Source organism: Sturnira hondurensis, unplaced genomic scaffold (genome assembly GCF_014824575.4).
Source record: "Sturnira hondurensis isolate 20B ecotype Veracruz unplaced genomic scaffold, ASM1482457v3 Scaffold0004136, whole genome shotgun sequence".
NCBI classification, from domain to species: Eukaryota; Metazoa; Chordata; class Mammalia; order Chiroptera; family Phyllostomidae; genus Sturnira; species Sturnira hondurensis.
Window position 1 is genome coordinate 1,669,400 of NW_028076767.1, and position 15,234 is coordinate 1,684,633.

At 49.9% G+C, this 15,234-nt stretch overlaps 1 protein-coding gene across 4 annotated transcripts in view; it reads right to left on the bottom strand.

The window, feature by feature from the left end:
• The window catches only part of NRP2 (neuropilin 2), a 114,964-nt gene that overhangs the window by 19,985 nt on the left and 79,745 nt on the right, over window positions 1-15,234 (bottom strand). For 2 of the 4 annotated variants that reach the window (XM_037043518.1, XM_037043520.1), the window contains exons 13-15: window positions 11,312-11,574; window positions 9,695-9,791; window positions 8,494-8,514 (exon numbers count right to left, since the gene is read on the bottom strand). In XM_037043518.1, coding sequence (XP_036899413.1) covers window positions 8,494-8,514; window positions 9,695-9,791; window positions 11,312-11,574 — 381 coding nt within the window. Of the gene's footprint in view, window positions 1-8,478; window positions 8,515-9,694; window positions 9,792-11,311; window positions 11,575-15,234 lie in introns of all 4 variants that reach the window. The other 2 variants (XM_037043517.1, XM_037043519.1) reach the window with 1 other exon arrangement.

Below are 15,234 nucleotides of genomic sequence, written 5' to 3' on the forward strand. Positions count from 1 at the left end.
GTAACTCTGGGGAAAGACTGGCTGGAGTCCCACTTGATGCTAAACAGTACTACAACTCGATCTCCCAAAGATTTACATCAGATGAGAATCTGGCCCAGAATGGGACTGGGAGCTTTTGAGCTTGCCAAAACCAAACATGATCTTTACTTCTGAAAGATGATGTATGCTTAACCTATGAAAAATTCCTCCCTAGCTGCTCGCACCAAGGGCCAGTGGCCAGAAGGATGTATCCTCTCCATCCACGGGCCATCCCGGTGGGGAGCCCTTTCCGTGCTGCTGCCTTCTCCACACATCGCTGGTCCTACTCTGTGGGTGTATCTCTGCTCAAGACGCAGGCAGAGCTTATTCATAGTTTCAGGCCTCCCCCAGGGGACCCAGAGCTCCTCAGGCAGAAGAACACACTCTCATCTTGGTTTCTACCCCCGCGTGTGCACAGAGAAGGCACTCAATATATGCTTGTGATTAAACGACTCAACCGAGGCAATGACTTGTACTTGAGTCAGTGTTCGCCCACTCCTGCAGCCCAAACACCAGAACTCCTCTCTTTGGTTGGGGGGATAGCTGAGGGGTGGTCAGACCCTCCGATGTCTTCTCAGAAGTGGTAGAAAAATGAGAGCATTTTTCTTGAAAATCTTGCAGAGCTCGTCTACCTTCTCAGATCTTAATCACTGGTTCCTCTAGTCTTAGGGATCCCTTCTGCTAAGGTACAGAGATCATGGACCCCTTTGGGGCCATCCGAAGTGCCACGGTATTGGACAGGCTTTGACGAGACGTATCACACAGCATATGCCCTGGCAGCCTCATCCACAGCCCCTGGGGTGGAAGGGGCCCCAGAATCCCGGGTTCCCCTCCCTGCCCATCATCTTCCCCTCGTCTGTTTTTCTTGATTCCCAAACCATTTCTGGAATCAGGGAAATGCTCCCCCAACCCAACCACATTAAAATTATGCATAGAAACAGAGGAAAGGAAAGCAAAGCGCTAAAAGCAGCTCCTTGAAATGGCCAGCTTTCGAGTCCCAGTGACGAGTGTCAACTCATTATTCAGGTCACCAAGAGTATCTGCTGCCTGGCAACCATCCTGCTGTAGGATTTTTGTGTGGGCTCAGTAGAGCGCATAGGAAACAACAAGTGTGCAGGAATAGCCCCGAGTTCCTCCGTGCCAACCCCCTTCCCCCAGGGGCGTCCTTAGGGGTGTCCTTGGGCTCTCCTCTGATTTCGACTGGGTTGCACTGTGAAGGCTGTCCCCTAATGAGGTGGCAGCTCCCCCATGAGGGGAAAGGAAGGCGATAAACCCCCAGGGATTAACGCCCCACCCAAAGCACCTGACCAGACCACAAAGGCAAGAGTGCAGATTTTTGTCAAGCGGAAAATGGTCATAACTGCACGTTCCCTCCATCACCGCCTGGTTTCAGTTCAAAGGGTTGCTTTCCTTCAGCTCAAATGCTGGTTTTTCAACATTAAATACACCACCCACAGCTCTGAGGGCTGGGGCCGAGGAAGAATGTGGCCTTAAAGCTATTCCTGAAGCATTTCTTGTGACAGAGACAAAGTTGGGGCACCGTGGAGAGCAGCAAGGGGACCCACTGGAGGAAGGGGACACCACAATATGTGGATTCCCATTCAAAACCGGAGACAGACCCTGAGCCTCAGAGTTCCGCTCTGCTTCAGAAGACTAGCTCCACTTCGGGTAGAAGACCCTCTTCTCTTTGCCAGCCATGTTCCCTCTCTGCAAATTATCAACATGTAGTAAATAACATTAGATTGGCTCCTGATTTCCTTAAACACTGGTTTGGAGGAACGAGAAAACAAACTACGTGAGTTTGTGCTTTTATGTGAAGGGAGTTACAAAGCAGAGGATGTACCTAAAAGTCCGTCCTGCACCTGCCACCGGCAATTTTCGGGTGACCTGCAGTTGGGGGTCAGAGAGACTCAGAACATTCGCCAGCTAAAGAGACTCAACTCCCACAGGCAGGTGGATCGCTGGTTGGGATCCAGCTCTGCGGCAGCCTTCAAGGGCTCTGTGCTAGTGAGGCTGTGGTTTGCCAGAAAAGGGAGGTAATGGATCAATAGCGGTTCAATCCCTTTCTAAGGCAGCAACCTCCCTACATCAGCAACCCACTGAGTATCAGATGGTTGGACGGATGGACAGATGGGCGAACAGATGAATGTACTTTGGACCAACATTCAGATTCCCTGGAAAATGTTAATGACCCACTGGGTCTCCACCTAACAGTTATTCTTGGAAAGTGCTGGAGATTCTGCTAGCTCACACTGTGCCTCTGTAAAACTGCATAGAAGGTGCTCCCTTCAGGCAGATTCCTTCTGTACCAGGGGCCTAGGTTGAGGGGGTAGCTGTATTTTTGCTCCGCTGTACACTCAGCCGCATGGGGTGGCTGGGCTGTTGCTTTACATTAAAGGAGCCGGGGTGTGGTCCCTGACATGGGAGAATGAGCTCAGGTGAGACTTGAACCTGGCCTAGAGCTGGTCAGGTGCTGACCTGAATGTTCCCTTTGATTGCTCCAACTTCTACTGCTTATTCGCATGCCTTCTTTTCTCCCAGTTGGAAAATCAACTCCTGAACTATTTTTTTTTATTAATTACCCCGCCCCTCCCCCCATTCCCCACAGAGTTTTCTCCTTGTGTGATAATGAGAAACATATTTAAAGAGTCAGTAACTGCAAGTGTATTTGCAAAGCTAAACAGGCCTTCCTCTGTAAAGGTTCTGAGCCCTCTGGAGAGGGGGAAAGTGAATGCACAGAATTTGAATTTGGAGAAACAATAAATCCGAAGAAACTGTGCATGAGAGGAAAGTCAGGAGAGGAATTACATAGTGGGCAGTGCTCCTTCCACTTGTGCTGTGCGAACAGGGTTCCTGGACTAACATGGAACTGGGAAAGATGGCCCGCAAAGGAGCAGCTGTCCATGGTCATTCCCTGCACCGTGGGCACAGGGTTACAGGCTTCAGGTGGATTATCCTCTTTACCTCTCAGGATTCTCAGATGGGAGAATTGAGAACTTGGGCGGGCAAGTGAGTTTCTTCTGGTTTTACCTGATGGAAGATTGAGGAGGAGGGTGGAGCAACACACAGTGAGACCCTAGTGATGGCCCAGGGCCCTCAGAGGATGCTCACACTAGGGAAGGGGCAGGGTCGAGACCAGAAGCACGCTCTGAGCTCAAAGAGCAGTGGTCAGAGAGCAGAGACCAGGGCTCAGAGAGCGGCAGTCTGCAGGTCCACCTGGCCCGCCCCCTGCACACAGCACATCGCCCATTTTATTGGCACACAGCCTCCCTCGTTTGCTCCACTTATCGCCCACGGCTGCCTCTGTGCTCAGGGCCAGCACTACGTCCTTGCCACAGGGCCTCAGAAAGCCCACCACAGTAGCTCTCTGGCCTCCCACAGAAAAAGCGTGCAGACCCCCGGCTCTCGAACAGGACTCGGCCGCTCCCTTCCTGCCGCCTCCCACTGTCGGAACCTGTCTGAGGACCATCTCAGTCAGGCCAGGATCTCACTGAATCACCCAGAAGAGAAACCATCTGTTGCAGCCAAGTTTACCACACGGCCTCCGGACCCCGGGGAGTCGCCCAGGTTTCCTACAGTAATGTTTTGAAAGACAACAGTGGTGAGTCATCTCTTTCAGGAGTGGGAAAGAGGGTTCAGTGCAAGCAGGAACTGTGTTAGGCCTGGCCTGTCTGTGGAGCCCTGTTTGTATGGGTTGAACATAAAGTGTTGGTGAAGGGGCATTTGAGATAAAAGCTTTATTGAATTTGGGAGATTAAACAAACTGGAAAAAAAAAGGTTGGCTTCTCTAGAACAGTTTACAGAAGATAGTACAAGAATGTGGTCTGCTTGGCAAAAGAATGTGAAAGTGTGAAATATCCCTGAAAATGACTCCCAAGCAGTGTTGGGAGGGAAGGTTTGAACTAACCTCGCAGAGGCTGTGCTGACCCTGCCCCCCTCTATCTAAACTGCCTCTACTGTTTTTTGTTTTTTTTTTTTTTTAACACAGAACACGGGCTTAATGTAGAAAGCACTTTCTATCCTGGTGTTCTAATTTTGCTCAAAGATTTTAAATCTGGGGCATTCCATGCTCAATGGGCGAATGTAGACAAAAAAACAAAACTGCAAAATTTGTATGAAGATGGAAAGTACTAAAAATATTTCTCCCTATCCCACTTTTTAAAAAAAATGTGAATTGTGTCCTATACTACAGTTGTTTCAATAACAGTTTTAATTATTGCATCGAATAAATAAATAAAAACAATGCCTCTACATTCCGATCTGTTGTTGGTTGGCTCTGGTCTCGGATGCCCCTCACCTCGTCAGCGGCCCGGCCGTTCCTGTCTCTGGACTAAGGCTTGTCCTTTCCGCGCCTGGAGCGAGGAAACGTCCACCAGAAAAACATTCTTCTCCCCTTAGAGAAGCTGACACCAGCGCTGTCTAGATGAATGGCGAACTGCAGGGGGGATGTGCCCGGCCTCTGTGACAGAGCAGCGCCCAGGCGGCCCTCAAAGCGGGGGCAGGCACCGGCAGCCAGGGAGTTACCCGGCTTGCACACATCTGATCTCCAGGCCTCCTTGCTCAGCAACACCTAGGCTTCATCTGGCAGCTGGAGACGGAGCCGGGCGCAAGGAGAGGGAGTCACCCAGCACAGCTGCCTATCTGGGACCCTGGCAGGGTTCAGCAGTACTTCTCTGCCTTTCACCAGAGGATGACGTGCCCAAACACCATTTAACCCTCAGTGCGTCTCACAAGTGTTTCTAGTGGAGAGAGCTGTGGGGAGAAGGAAGCCAAGGAGAGCGGGACTCGGAGGCCAGGGCCAGGTCCTGTGCCCTGGGGTGGGGGCCACGACACAGGTGGGCAAAGCCTCTGGGAGGCGGCCAACAGGGAAGGAGGGTGGGGATGGGGAGGGAGAGACGGGCCAGCTGGCGGCAAGGAAACAGAACGGGAGACCTGATGCGCAGAGTCCAGCCCCTGCCGGCTCTGTTACTGCCCCCAAATGGCTCTCTCTGACCGCTACTCCCCTCTATGCCCACGAGAAAGGCCTTTGATGTCCACTTTCTCCCAGCTTTACCTGGACGGAAACTGTGGAGGGCTGTGGAAAGTGAAAACCAAGAGATGGGCCCATGATCTCAGACCTGGTCTGAGACGTAAAGCCCACGTTCACAGTCATGAACTGGACACACTGATGTTCCTTTCAGCATCCATCATTCTCAGCCCTAACAACCACCTTCCCCAGGGCGCCCGGCCTGGGACTGCCTCGGGCCTCTAGTGGGCAGCGTACCAGACCCGGTCCCTCTGCCCCTGCTTTGTTTAAAGACCGAAGCCTCTGACAGGGAGGAGAACGCTTGTTTCCACTGTGAGCTGCTAAAACTAACCACCTGCTTAACAGCTACAGAGTTCTTTATACAGAACTCTGATTATGGGCTTTCCTTATTTTCGCTGGCTTCTTTATTATTCTTTATTCTTTTATTGAAAAAAGGAAAGTATTGGTTAAGAGAAAATAATCTATTACCTTAATTACGCCTTTTTCCCCCTTTACACCTAGTTTTTCATTTGTTACAGCTCAAATTCTAGAAAAAGATACATGGTGTACTTATGTTTGCATCCAGTGCTCAAAAATAAAAGAGAAAGAAAAGGAAGAAAAAAATGTGCACCCGGGCTACATTGTTTAAAACGTGACTCATAACAACAAGAAAAAAAGTCTTTTTAAAAATCACATGACAACTCAGTGCATTCATTCTCTCTTCTCCTTGTCCCTTTTCTATGGGGTTCTTTTTCTCCATGGCTTGTTTCTCTTCATTACTGACTCACACTCTGCTATACAATCAAAGTATACACACTAAGCAGAAAACACAAGGTGATTTGAACAAAAAGAACGTTTCATGGCCAGAAACAAAGAAGAGGCAGACAACGAAAGAGACTTCAAAATATAAAAAATCAAGAATAGCTAATGAGCCCAGGTCCAGAGGCCATTTTTACAGCATTTCCTTCCAGAGTCCCCCAGCACCCAGTGGTCTCTCTCCTGAAGATTGAGCATGCTCCCGTCTCACGGGTAACTTCTAATGGGAAAGAACAACTCAAATTCAAAAAGACACACAGACAGTGTAAAGGCTGCTGTTAGCAGTGCTTTGCCAACCACTTCCCGTCTCCTGCTGCCCACGCCTGATTTCTCTTTCCGAGTGCAGAGGCCAATTTAACCCCAGGGCACTCACGCCCCCTTGAGAGAGGCCTGTCTCTGCGCCGACCAGGAGAGGAACAGCATGCCGGTTGCTGGGTTAGACAGAGCAAGTGGAAAGGTTTGCTTGAATCAAAACAGAGTTGCATACTGAGGTCCAGTGGGCCTCCGTCCCCTGAAGACACTCTGGCCTGGGCTCAGCTGGCTACCAGTTTGGAGCTCGGTGTCAAACCTGTCAATGGGACCGAAACGGTCCATCCTGAGTCCTGGTCCTCCTCTCGACGCCATGCTCTTCGGCCAAGTCTCTGCTCCCCAAGACTCGGTTTCCTCCTTCCCAAATGCTCTTTACCCCACAAGACAACAGCCGTGAGCCGATCCATGCCACCCGCGCTCTGCGTTTGCCTAACCCTAAACCAGCCAGTCAGGAGCACTGGGAACTCTTACCTTCAATCACTAAGCTCTGTGTTTATTTTGGCTAAATGAGCCCGGTGACTCTGATGATATTTTATTTATGTACTTTTTGCAAGGGAACATGACTGGACTGCGAAGCCCCTTGGTAAACACAGCCTCAAGGAGAGCACATGTGCCCTGGTTTGTTTATTCTCTTACGGAAGCCAAGCACTCAGCCACCGGCCCTGTCAGTCACAGACCCAGGCGGGCGTGCGCACACAGAACGTGTCTGCGGCAGTGGCTGGAAGTCTTTAACTAGCCTTCCTGGGAGCTCTGAGTCTCCACAACCAATCAGAGTCCAGTGAGGCAACAGAAGCTGGTTGCACTGCCCCAACGTCAACATCATCTTGGGTCCTGAAGGTCAGAACTTGAATTCCACCATCATCCAAGTCGTTCAGTTTCGACCTCAGCTTTCCTCCCCATGCTTAGGTTGGAATCGACATAAATCGCACACCAAAAACACACCAACACGGGCACATGGCACGGGCACGGGTACTCTTAACACTTCAAAATGTGCAGTGGGGAGGGAGGTTCACGAAGGTGAGAAAGAAAGAAAAGATAATCTGGGTGGGTCTGTCATCCTCTGCTCTGCCACCCTCTTCCTCATCTATGGTCCTCATCTATTATCATGAGGCTGTGGGTGATGAGTGGCAAATTAGGTGACATGATTTGGAGTCAGAGAGTGCATCTAGGTGACAAACCAGGAATTCATCTCTTTCTAGCCAGGAGCTGGACAGATTAATGAGAGTGAAGATAATGAGTCTAGACTTCAGATATAAAACTGACTTCTCTTATCTCTGAAATGCTGTCATCTGCGGGGTTAAGGCCAGCGGGGACAGACAGGGCCCATCAACCTTGCAGTTGTTTGCATAAAATAGGTTATGCAGAACCCACCCCCAGGGGAGGGCAGTGTCTCCGAGTGTGCTGTCACACCCAGGCCAACTGTCCTGAAGCATTCAGAGGGGCCTCTAAACGAGTAGCCTTGGAACCTGAGTGGAAACGTCAGCAGTGACAACTAACTGGGTTGCCAAGAGGGCGGAATGTGAAACCCACTGTGTTACGGAAGCACCAACAGAACCATCCCCCAGCCTGCAGGCCCTTCTCTTCATTTGACCCCCCACCCCCCATCCCAGCCCCCATGGGGCAGTCATCTCAAATTCTTCTCTCTTTGATCTGCTCTTTATTTACTTTATTAGGGAGAAAAATGTCCTTTTCTGTTTTTCAGTCCTCTTTTCAAAGGGCTCTAATTCCAGTCATCAGATGTGCCTCCGAATTCCCTTTATTAGCTAACCCCAGCTCCTGTGGTCTACAACTTTCCCTCTTTCGGATGACCCCCCTGAGTCATCCCCCTAATCTTCCTCCCGCACAACACTGCCTGCCCCTAAACCTCGCCGAGGGTTAGCGGAGACTGCTGCCCTGGTGCCCTGGAACCGGGACTGGAAAGAAACCATCTTCAGGCTCGAATAAATCATTGCCACTTCATTTCACTTTTAATTTGCTACTGATTTTTTTTTTTTTTTTGGTTCAGTTTCCCCACAGCCTCTCCTCTCTCACCACTCCTGCGTTTTCAGCCTCATTGCTCCCCGTTGGACAATGCAAGGCTGAAAGGTTTATCTGTAACCTATTTGTCTCTATTATAGGTTCCTAAACTTTAATTAAACAGGAGGAGACCGTGAGGATCTCAATCCTCCTTTCCCTGCCTCTACAGGCGTTGCTGGTGCCATCTAGCGGCGGGAAGGTGTGGCGTCTCTTTTCTCCTGCGACACGTGTTAAATTTGGAGGTGAATTCCCTCCATCAAATTCACAGCACATGAGGGGAAGGAAAAGGCATGCAGAAAAAAAAATTCTTTTACCTTGAAAATTCTCACCTGCAAAAGCTGAGATGGGTTCTGAAAAAAAAAACAAAGAAAACATTCTGAGTTAGATAAGGGTAAGAAAGAATCAGGCGAACTCAGGGCATGATGAAGAGGACGTCCATTAACTTTTTAAAACAACACTCCTCAGAACATGTCCCATAGCCTGCACACGTTCTAGTCTGTGTCTACAACATGATCATCATGGGGGCTGGTGGGCGGAGAGGGATTCTCAAAGTTGCTTTGGAACAAAAAGCCCTTTATAGGGTAATGGGTCCCAGAAGCATTGTCATCAGTCACTTACCACTGATTACTTTCTCAGAATCTGGATTACTTTGATATGCCCAGGGCCTGAGAGTTGCCTGAAGGGACTGGGGTGGTCCCAGGTGCTTCTGACATCATCAGGCACACACGCACACCCGGGGCCCATGTGCCAAGAAAAGCACTTGGTGAGTTATTACTGTCACCGTGCCGGCAGAAAGCAGGTTCCATCTTCTCAGGATCCCCTCTTGCTATTAGGAACATCTATGGGATATGTTCCATCTATGGAACATCTGATAGAATGTGACTAGGGGCGAGCTGGGCAAAGTGCATGTATCTAAGTTGGCTGTTCTGAGCTTTGTCCAAGGGGACAGTCATGATGTCCTTCCCACACTGGTCACTGAGTGTGCAGTGGTTAATCTTACACTAATTCTGGGACCTTGGACATTGGAGGTCTGAGCTTCAAAGCAAAATCTACAACGTTCCTTCACTGCCATAATTTGCCCTGCAGTTCATTCATGCAAAAGAGCTACTTGGGTAATTATGTTATCACTCTGCTATAACATATCCACTATTTTTGCTCACCAGTAAGGCTTCCATTAAAGCCATCAAACCTTTCCAACATGTAATTCTGACTGGCAGTTGTTCTTGGCCTCAAGCATTTTTTTTTGCTAAAAGCTGAAGTCTGATGATGGGATCTTGGCACCCCAAATCTCCATACACTTAGTGTATGTCTGTTTCTGAATGGGAATGGGACTATAAGACTTCCCCTCACCTGACACCCCTACCACCCGGAATGCTGCCTAAGACACAGTGACACTCACGCCTCGCCTCCTGCATAGGCTGGTCGCTGCCTCCCCCACTGGGTGGCAACTGGGTCTGAGAAGGGTGTGCTGCATACCCCAGCCCCAGTGTCTCATTTGAACAAGCCACGAGAGACCGACATTCAACGTACCCATGCAGTTCTCCAGCGGGACATCTGTGCTTATCCGAATGTCATCAATGGCAATTTCTCCTGAATGTCCTTTCCTGATAACTCCCTCGAACACAATCTAGAAGCCAGGAGAACACGAGCCATGGTTAACTGAGCTTCCCGGTCCCAACGGTGCAAGGATTCCCAATGTTCTGTGAACTGCAGCTTAAAAAGTGTGTGTGAGAGAGAGGGTCAGCTCCTGGTACACATCTGCCGACCACATGGCGAGGTGCTTGGAAATCTTAATTTAAAAAGAATTGGTTCAAATCAAATGTGTATTTGAAAGGATTAAAAAATATATATTACAAGGTGACAGATACTGTCCAGTAACTCAAATGTATTGATTAAAAAGGCCCCATTTGGGGTGTGTTTAAAGAAGGGTTAAAATTTCCTTAGCCATTTTTGAGCTTCCTTTCTCACAAATCTTTCAAATGCCCCCCCCCCCAAGTATTTGGAAACTCAGGAGACATGAGCAGGTGGGGGTAAGGTGAGAAATAGGATACACAGCTTCAGAGTGCCTTGGGAGGAACACTGTTTTATGGCCCTATCATGACAACTAGAAAGGAAAGGATTTGTTCCTTCACCAACAGTCTACTGAGCACCTACTATGTGCCAGGCACGAGGATGGTCACAAAACCTCATAGACAAGGCCAGTTGAGAGTCTCACTGTCTAGTGGGTGAGACAAAAACACAAACAGATACAACATTACAAGATGTTGTATTAAGATTTAAAGCAGGAATGCAGGCGGGGGTGGGGAGAGACTCGGGACACCCTACCACCTCAAAACTGACCACACACTGCACACAGAAGCCCCTCTGCTCTCTGGTCTTCAGCCGTTCCCCATTCTCACGCTCGCCAGATTCTCTCCGCAAACCAGCACCCGTCCTCTGGCAAGCTGAGCGAGCAGTTGGCTGCCTCACCAGCCATCTGTTGCTGCTTCTCGTCTGGGGAGGAGCAGGTTAATGCTTTGGCTGGTTCTCAGTCACCTCTTCCAGGGCGCCTACTCTACCCAAGTTTCAGGCACAGCTGCGCATACCCATCTGTGCCTCAGTCTCTCGCTCTGTGGGGCAGAGATAATAGAACTAAACTCCTGGAGCCACTGGGAGAAGAAACCACTCATTAGAGATGAGTCTCTCTGGTCTACTGGACATTAAGCACAAACAGCAACTCTTCCCTCCCTGAGTTCACACGCGGGCTGGGACAGGTCTGGGAGGTTGTTCCCCTGGCTCCACAGGCCTCTTCCCTGTGTCTGGGGGGTGTGTTTGTGTTTATTTCTCTGGCTTCTAGGTCCCTTTGTCAGCCTACCTGATAGCAATCTAAAATAAAATGGAGAGAAGAAACATTTGCTGGAGAAGATTTCAGCAATATAAAAGGCAATAGGAGGAACAAAGAACCAAGTCTGGGTGTAGAGATAGTCACATTCTGAATAACAAATAAGAGTGTCATTTAGTTGCCATGGCAACGTGAGAAACACAATGAAAACAGCAGTGCTTAACCACGTTCCCTAATGATGAATGGGCACGGCCCTTTGAAATATTGAAATACAGATCACCACGACTCCCGCGGATCTCCGCACGCGCCTCCCGCCACCACCCCACCTGATACTCCATGTCGTAGCTGGGCAAGATGATCCGCCCATGTTTCCACTCGCTGCCCTGGTCCTCGCGGATGACCCAGAGGAGCTTGCTCTCCTGGCTCGCTTCCCGCAGCACCTGCAGCGCCACCCCGCGGCCGCCTGTGGCTTGGTACTGGAACTCCATGCACACCGGGCTCTGCGGCAGGTGGACGGGCGGGCTGATGAGCCGGGCGTACTGGCCCTCTCTTCGGCCATCACTCTGCAGCCGCAAGAAATTCCTGTCATCTGGGGAAAATAAACCAAACAGAGGTTTTCCTGGTAAACGCCAGGGAAAGATACCAGCTTGCAGCTGTTGCTTCTCCAGGGGAAAAGCAGGGACCCGAGTCTTGTTTTTTCCTGTCCTTGTTCTCCAGGCCCCGCATCCCTTTCTTAAGGCTCCTTCAGAGCCTTGATTCAAATGCTGCGTCCACTTGAAGCCCTTTGCGTCTTTCCATCAAGGCGGTCCCTCCGGCTTGTTCCTGGACACCACTTTCTCTGAGCCTCTTTTATGCACGGCACCTGTGGTTGGCCTTATGTCTGCTTGCATCTGCACTGGTCTTCTCTCCCTAGATTCCAAGAGGCCAGGCCTGCACCTTATTCATCACTGGCATACCAGAGGGGCCACTGCAGTCTAACTAATGAACTACATTGTAAGGGGGTGAGGGAGCTGCTACAGTCAATGATGATTCTGGCCAGGTGGTTTACGCTTCAAGCCTTCATCATCTTGGCTGAGCACTGTCCAAATAGAAGGCATTTAAAACCTTCTGTCTCCACCAGTGTTACTAGATGGTGCCTGGGCGACTGTAAATCAGAAGCCTAGTGTCAACCTTGAGAGGACAGGGGGTGATGGCTGATAAGGGGTGATTCACGGACTCCATGCCCTTCCTCGCCCAGCCTGGGGAGGCCTGCCCTTGGCCTTTTTCAGACAGCCAGACAAACACACCTCCAGCAAACACAGGCGCTGTCATGGTCTCTCACAAGGGCAGTGTGGTTAGTAGAGGGTAGACACATGTTGGAAAATTAAGGTTTCACCCAATCAAATGTTTAGAGAGCGGACCTTTCAGCTGACTAATTTTCGGCTACATCAGACACTGTGAAAGACTGAGTTCCTCTTCCTGTTCGAAGACCTCAGGCCTTGCAGACATAGGTGGGAGGATCTGCACCTGCAAATCCAACTCGTGCGGGGTGTTCTGGCCACTTATAGGGAGAACAGGATGGCATCCGAGGAGAGCATCTTACTGCCTCCTCATTGGCCCTGAAGCCTCTGACCCTGGACGCTTCTGTAAAATGGCAGGGACGCCTCACACCGCACACCCAGCCCAGCACACACCTCAGGATCTTGCTAACCAGAGACATGTGCACCAAGCCTTCCTACTCAGCTGGGACTGGGAACACCCTGGGCTTGTTGGGGGAGGAGAGGCAAGGACTTCAGGGCTCTGAAACAGCTGGTTTGCTGTTGTTACTCCTGCTGACATCATCTTTTTAGTGAGAGCCGAGCCTGCCACAGGCCTCCCAGCGGGGGCCCAGAAACAGCTCCTTCCTGCCGTCCCTCCCAGCCACCGCTCTCCTCTCCGCTGGCTTCCCTAAGTCCCTTCTGCTTAGTTTCCCTGGGATTACTGCTCTAGAAGCTATCCTGCCCTGAAGTCAAATTAGAGCAGTTTAGGATGCATAGTTGGGATTCCAGTTTGTGTGTTCTTGACCATTCAAAGCCTTGTCTGTCCAATACCCCACAACATAAGGCCTCTTCAAGGCCAAAGTTGGCACAGATAACGGGGCAGCTGCCTACAGCTGGGAATTTTAATGATGGTGATCTCCTGAGAGGAGATACTGGTGCCACAACCAGACACTCGGCGAGCTTCTGAACCTGCGCTTCTCCTATCAGATCTCATTACTACTGCTATTAATGATAATAATTATAAGTCCTATTTGCATAATGCCTTACAGGTTACAAAGCATGTTCCTATGCATTATTTCATTTAATCTTTGCACTCTGCCTGTGAGCTCAGTTTTATTCATCTTACTTTGTACAGGATGAAAAAACCGAGGCTCAGAAAGGTTCAAGTGGTTTGTCCAAGGAAGAGAGACTAGTAAGGAAGCAGTAGAGCCGGACTTGGCGTTCGGTGTCCCCACCTTTGGACAGGAGGCTCCTCCCTCCAGCTGTGCCCCACACACCCCGCCCCAAGTCTGGGCAGTCAGTCACACTCTATTCAAAGTCAACTGGCTTCCCCGGAGGCCCTGCTCCTTTTTCTTCTCTTATCTGTAATTCCTCCCTCCCTGACCAATCCCCTAATCCCACCTCTTGGGCTAGTTTTTCTCCTAACCCTTCTGCCATGTTTCGGCATTAATTCTCCCCTTCTCTCAGCAACTCGGGCACTTACTGACCGGATCCCTGATGTTACCTTGTTTTTTAAAAGGCCGGAGGCCATTTTTTTCTTGCATTTTGGCAGGTCAACACCCACTGCCTTACACCATAATCTGACTGTGTTAGGTGTGTCTTTCTTATTGCCCCAGTTAGAAATGTCCTGGTGTCTCACCTATAAGGTTTAATGTGGCTTCTTCTCATGGACTCTAAATAGAGACACGCATAAGCCACTACGCAAGGAAATTTTGTTTCCGTGAATCACTGAACAACAGACACAAGGATAAGGAACGATATGAGGCCACATACTGGAAATAAGAACCGAGGGAGAATCAGCTAGCCTCTGGCGAGCCCTCAGACTCACGCTTCCCTCCCACTTGCCTGAGCCAACAAACAGCCCTTTGCAAAGGTGAGGTGAATTAATGACAATTGGGGTGACCCATGGATGCACCCAGCCACTGACCACCAGTAAGAAACCCCCCAATGTTCCCATGCCCTAGTCATTTTCAAGCCCCGACTGTTTCCACCACATAGATGAAGAAACCCAGATTTCAGAGACTTATTATTCAGTCATCTTCCTTCACAGTTTCACAAATAAGACCCCCTTGCTGCCTGAAAATTGCTTGGCAGAAATACCGTCACTTGTGCGAATTTACATTCTTAAGCAGTAGGGGAATCATGGTATAATGGTTAGCATTTAGTGAGTAAAATGTGCGTGGAGGTGTAGAGAGCTGGGCCAGCTGGATGTTATCTGGGTCTGTCCTGTGCACCCCTCCTGTTGCTAAAACCCAGGCACCGTCAGGCCAAAGGTTTCACGGGCTGCTTCTCCCAGGGGCCCAAGCTCACCCTCTCTCCTCTCCCCCCTGGCCTCTCCTCTCCTCTCCTCGCTCTCTCACACAAGACGATAATCACTATGCATGATTTAAAGGACCGCTGGAAGACCAGGGAGTTACTGCTGGTGGTGTGCTAAGCACGAGCAGCTGAGAGATCATAATTCAGCGCTGACATCTGAGCTAATCCACCAGTTTGCAGAATCTCAGGACAAGCAGGCCTCTGAGTTTCACTTAGTTAAATCATTTGTGCCCCACTTGTCTGTTAAGTGCTATGAGCTCCAGGGAAGAAAGATGATATGTAAATTTAAGGAATTAGCAGTAGACATCCGTCAGAGGGACGCTGAGCCGCAAAATGTCCCTGCCTGTCACTGAGAGGCACCTGATTAGAACCAGGACATCACGAAGGAATGGCCCAGACTAGGAAAATCCCAGGGATGGGGAGAGAAGAAGCAGGGGGGGCAACCAGTGTTAATTGAGCACCGACTATGCGCAAGATATTACAGCGGAGGCGTTATCTGCCTCTATGGTGTATTCTTCCCTGTGAAAGAAGTATTATTTTCTCCATTTTTCCAAAAAGAGAAAGTGAGGCTCAGAGAACTGAAGTGATGTGTCCGAGACCCTAGCTATAGAGTGATGGAAGTAGGATCTGAGCCCTGATCAGACTGAGTGAAATTGCCTGAGCATGGCCTTTCACCTGGGCTGGGATCCTGGCCT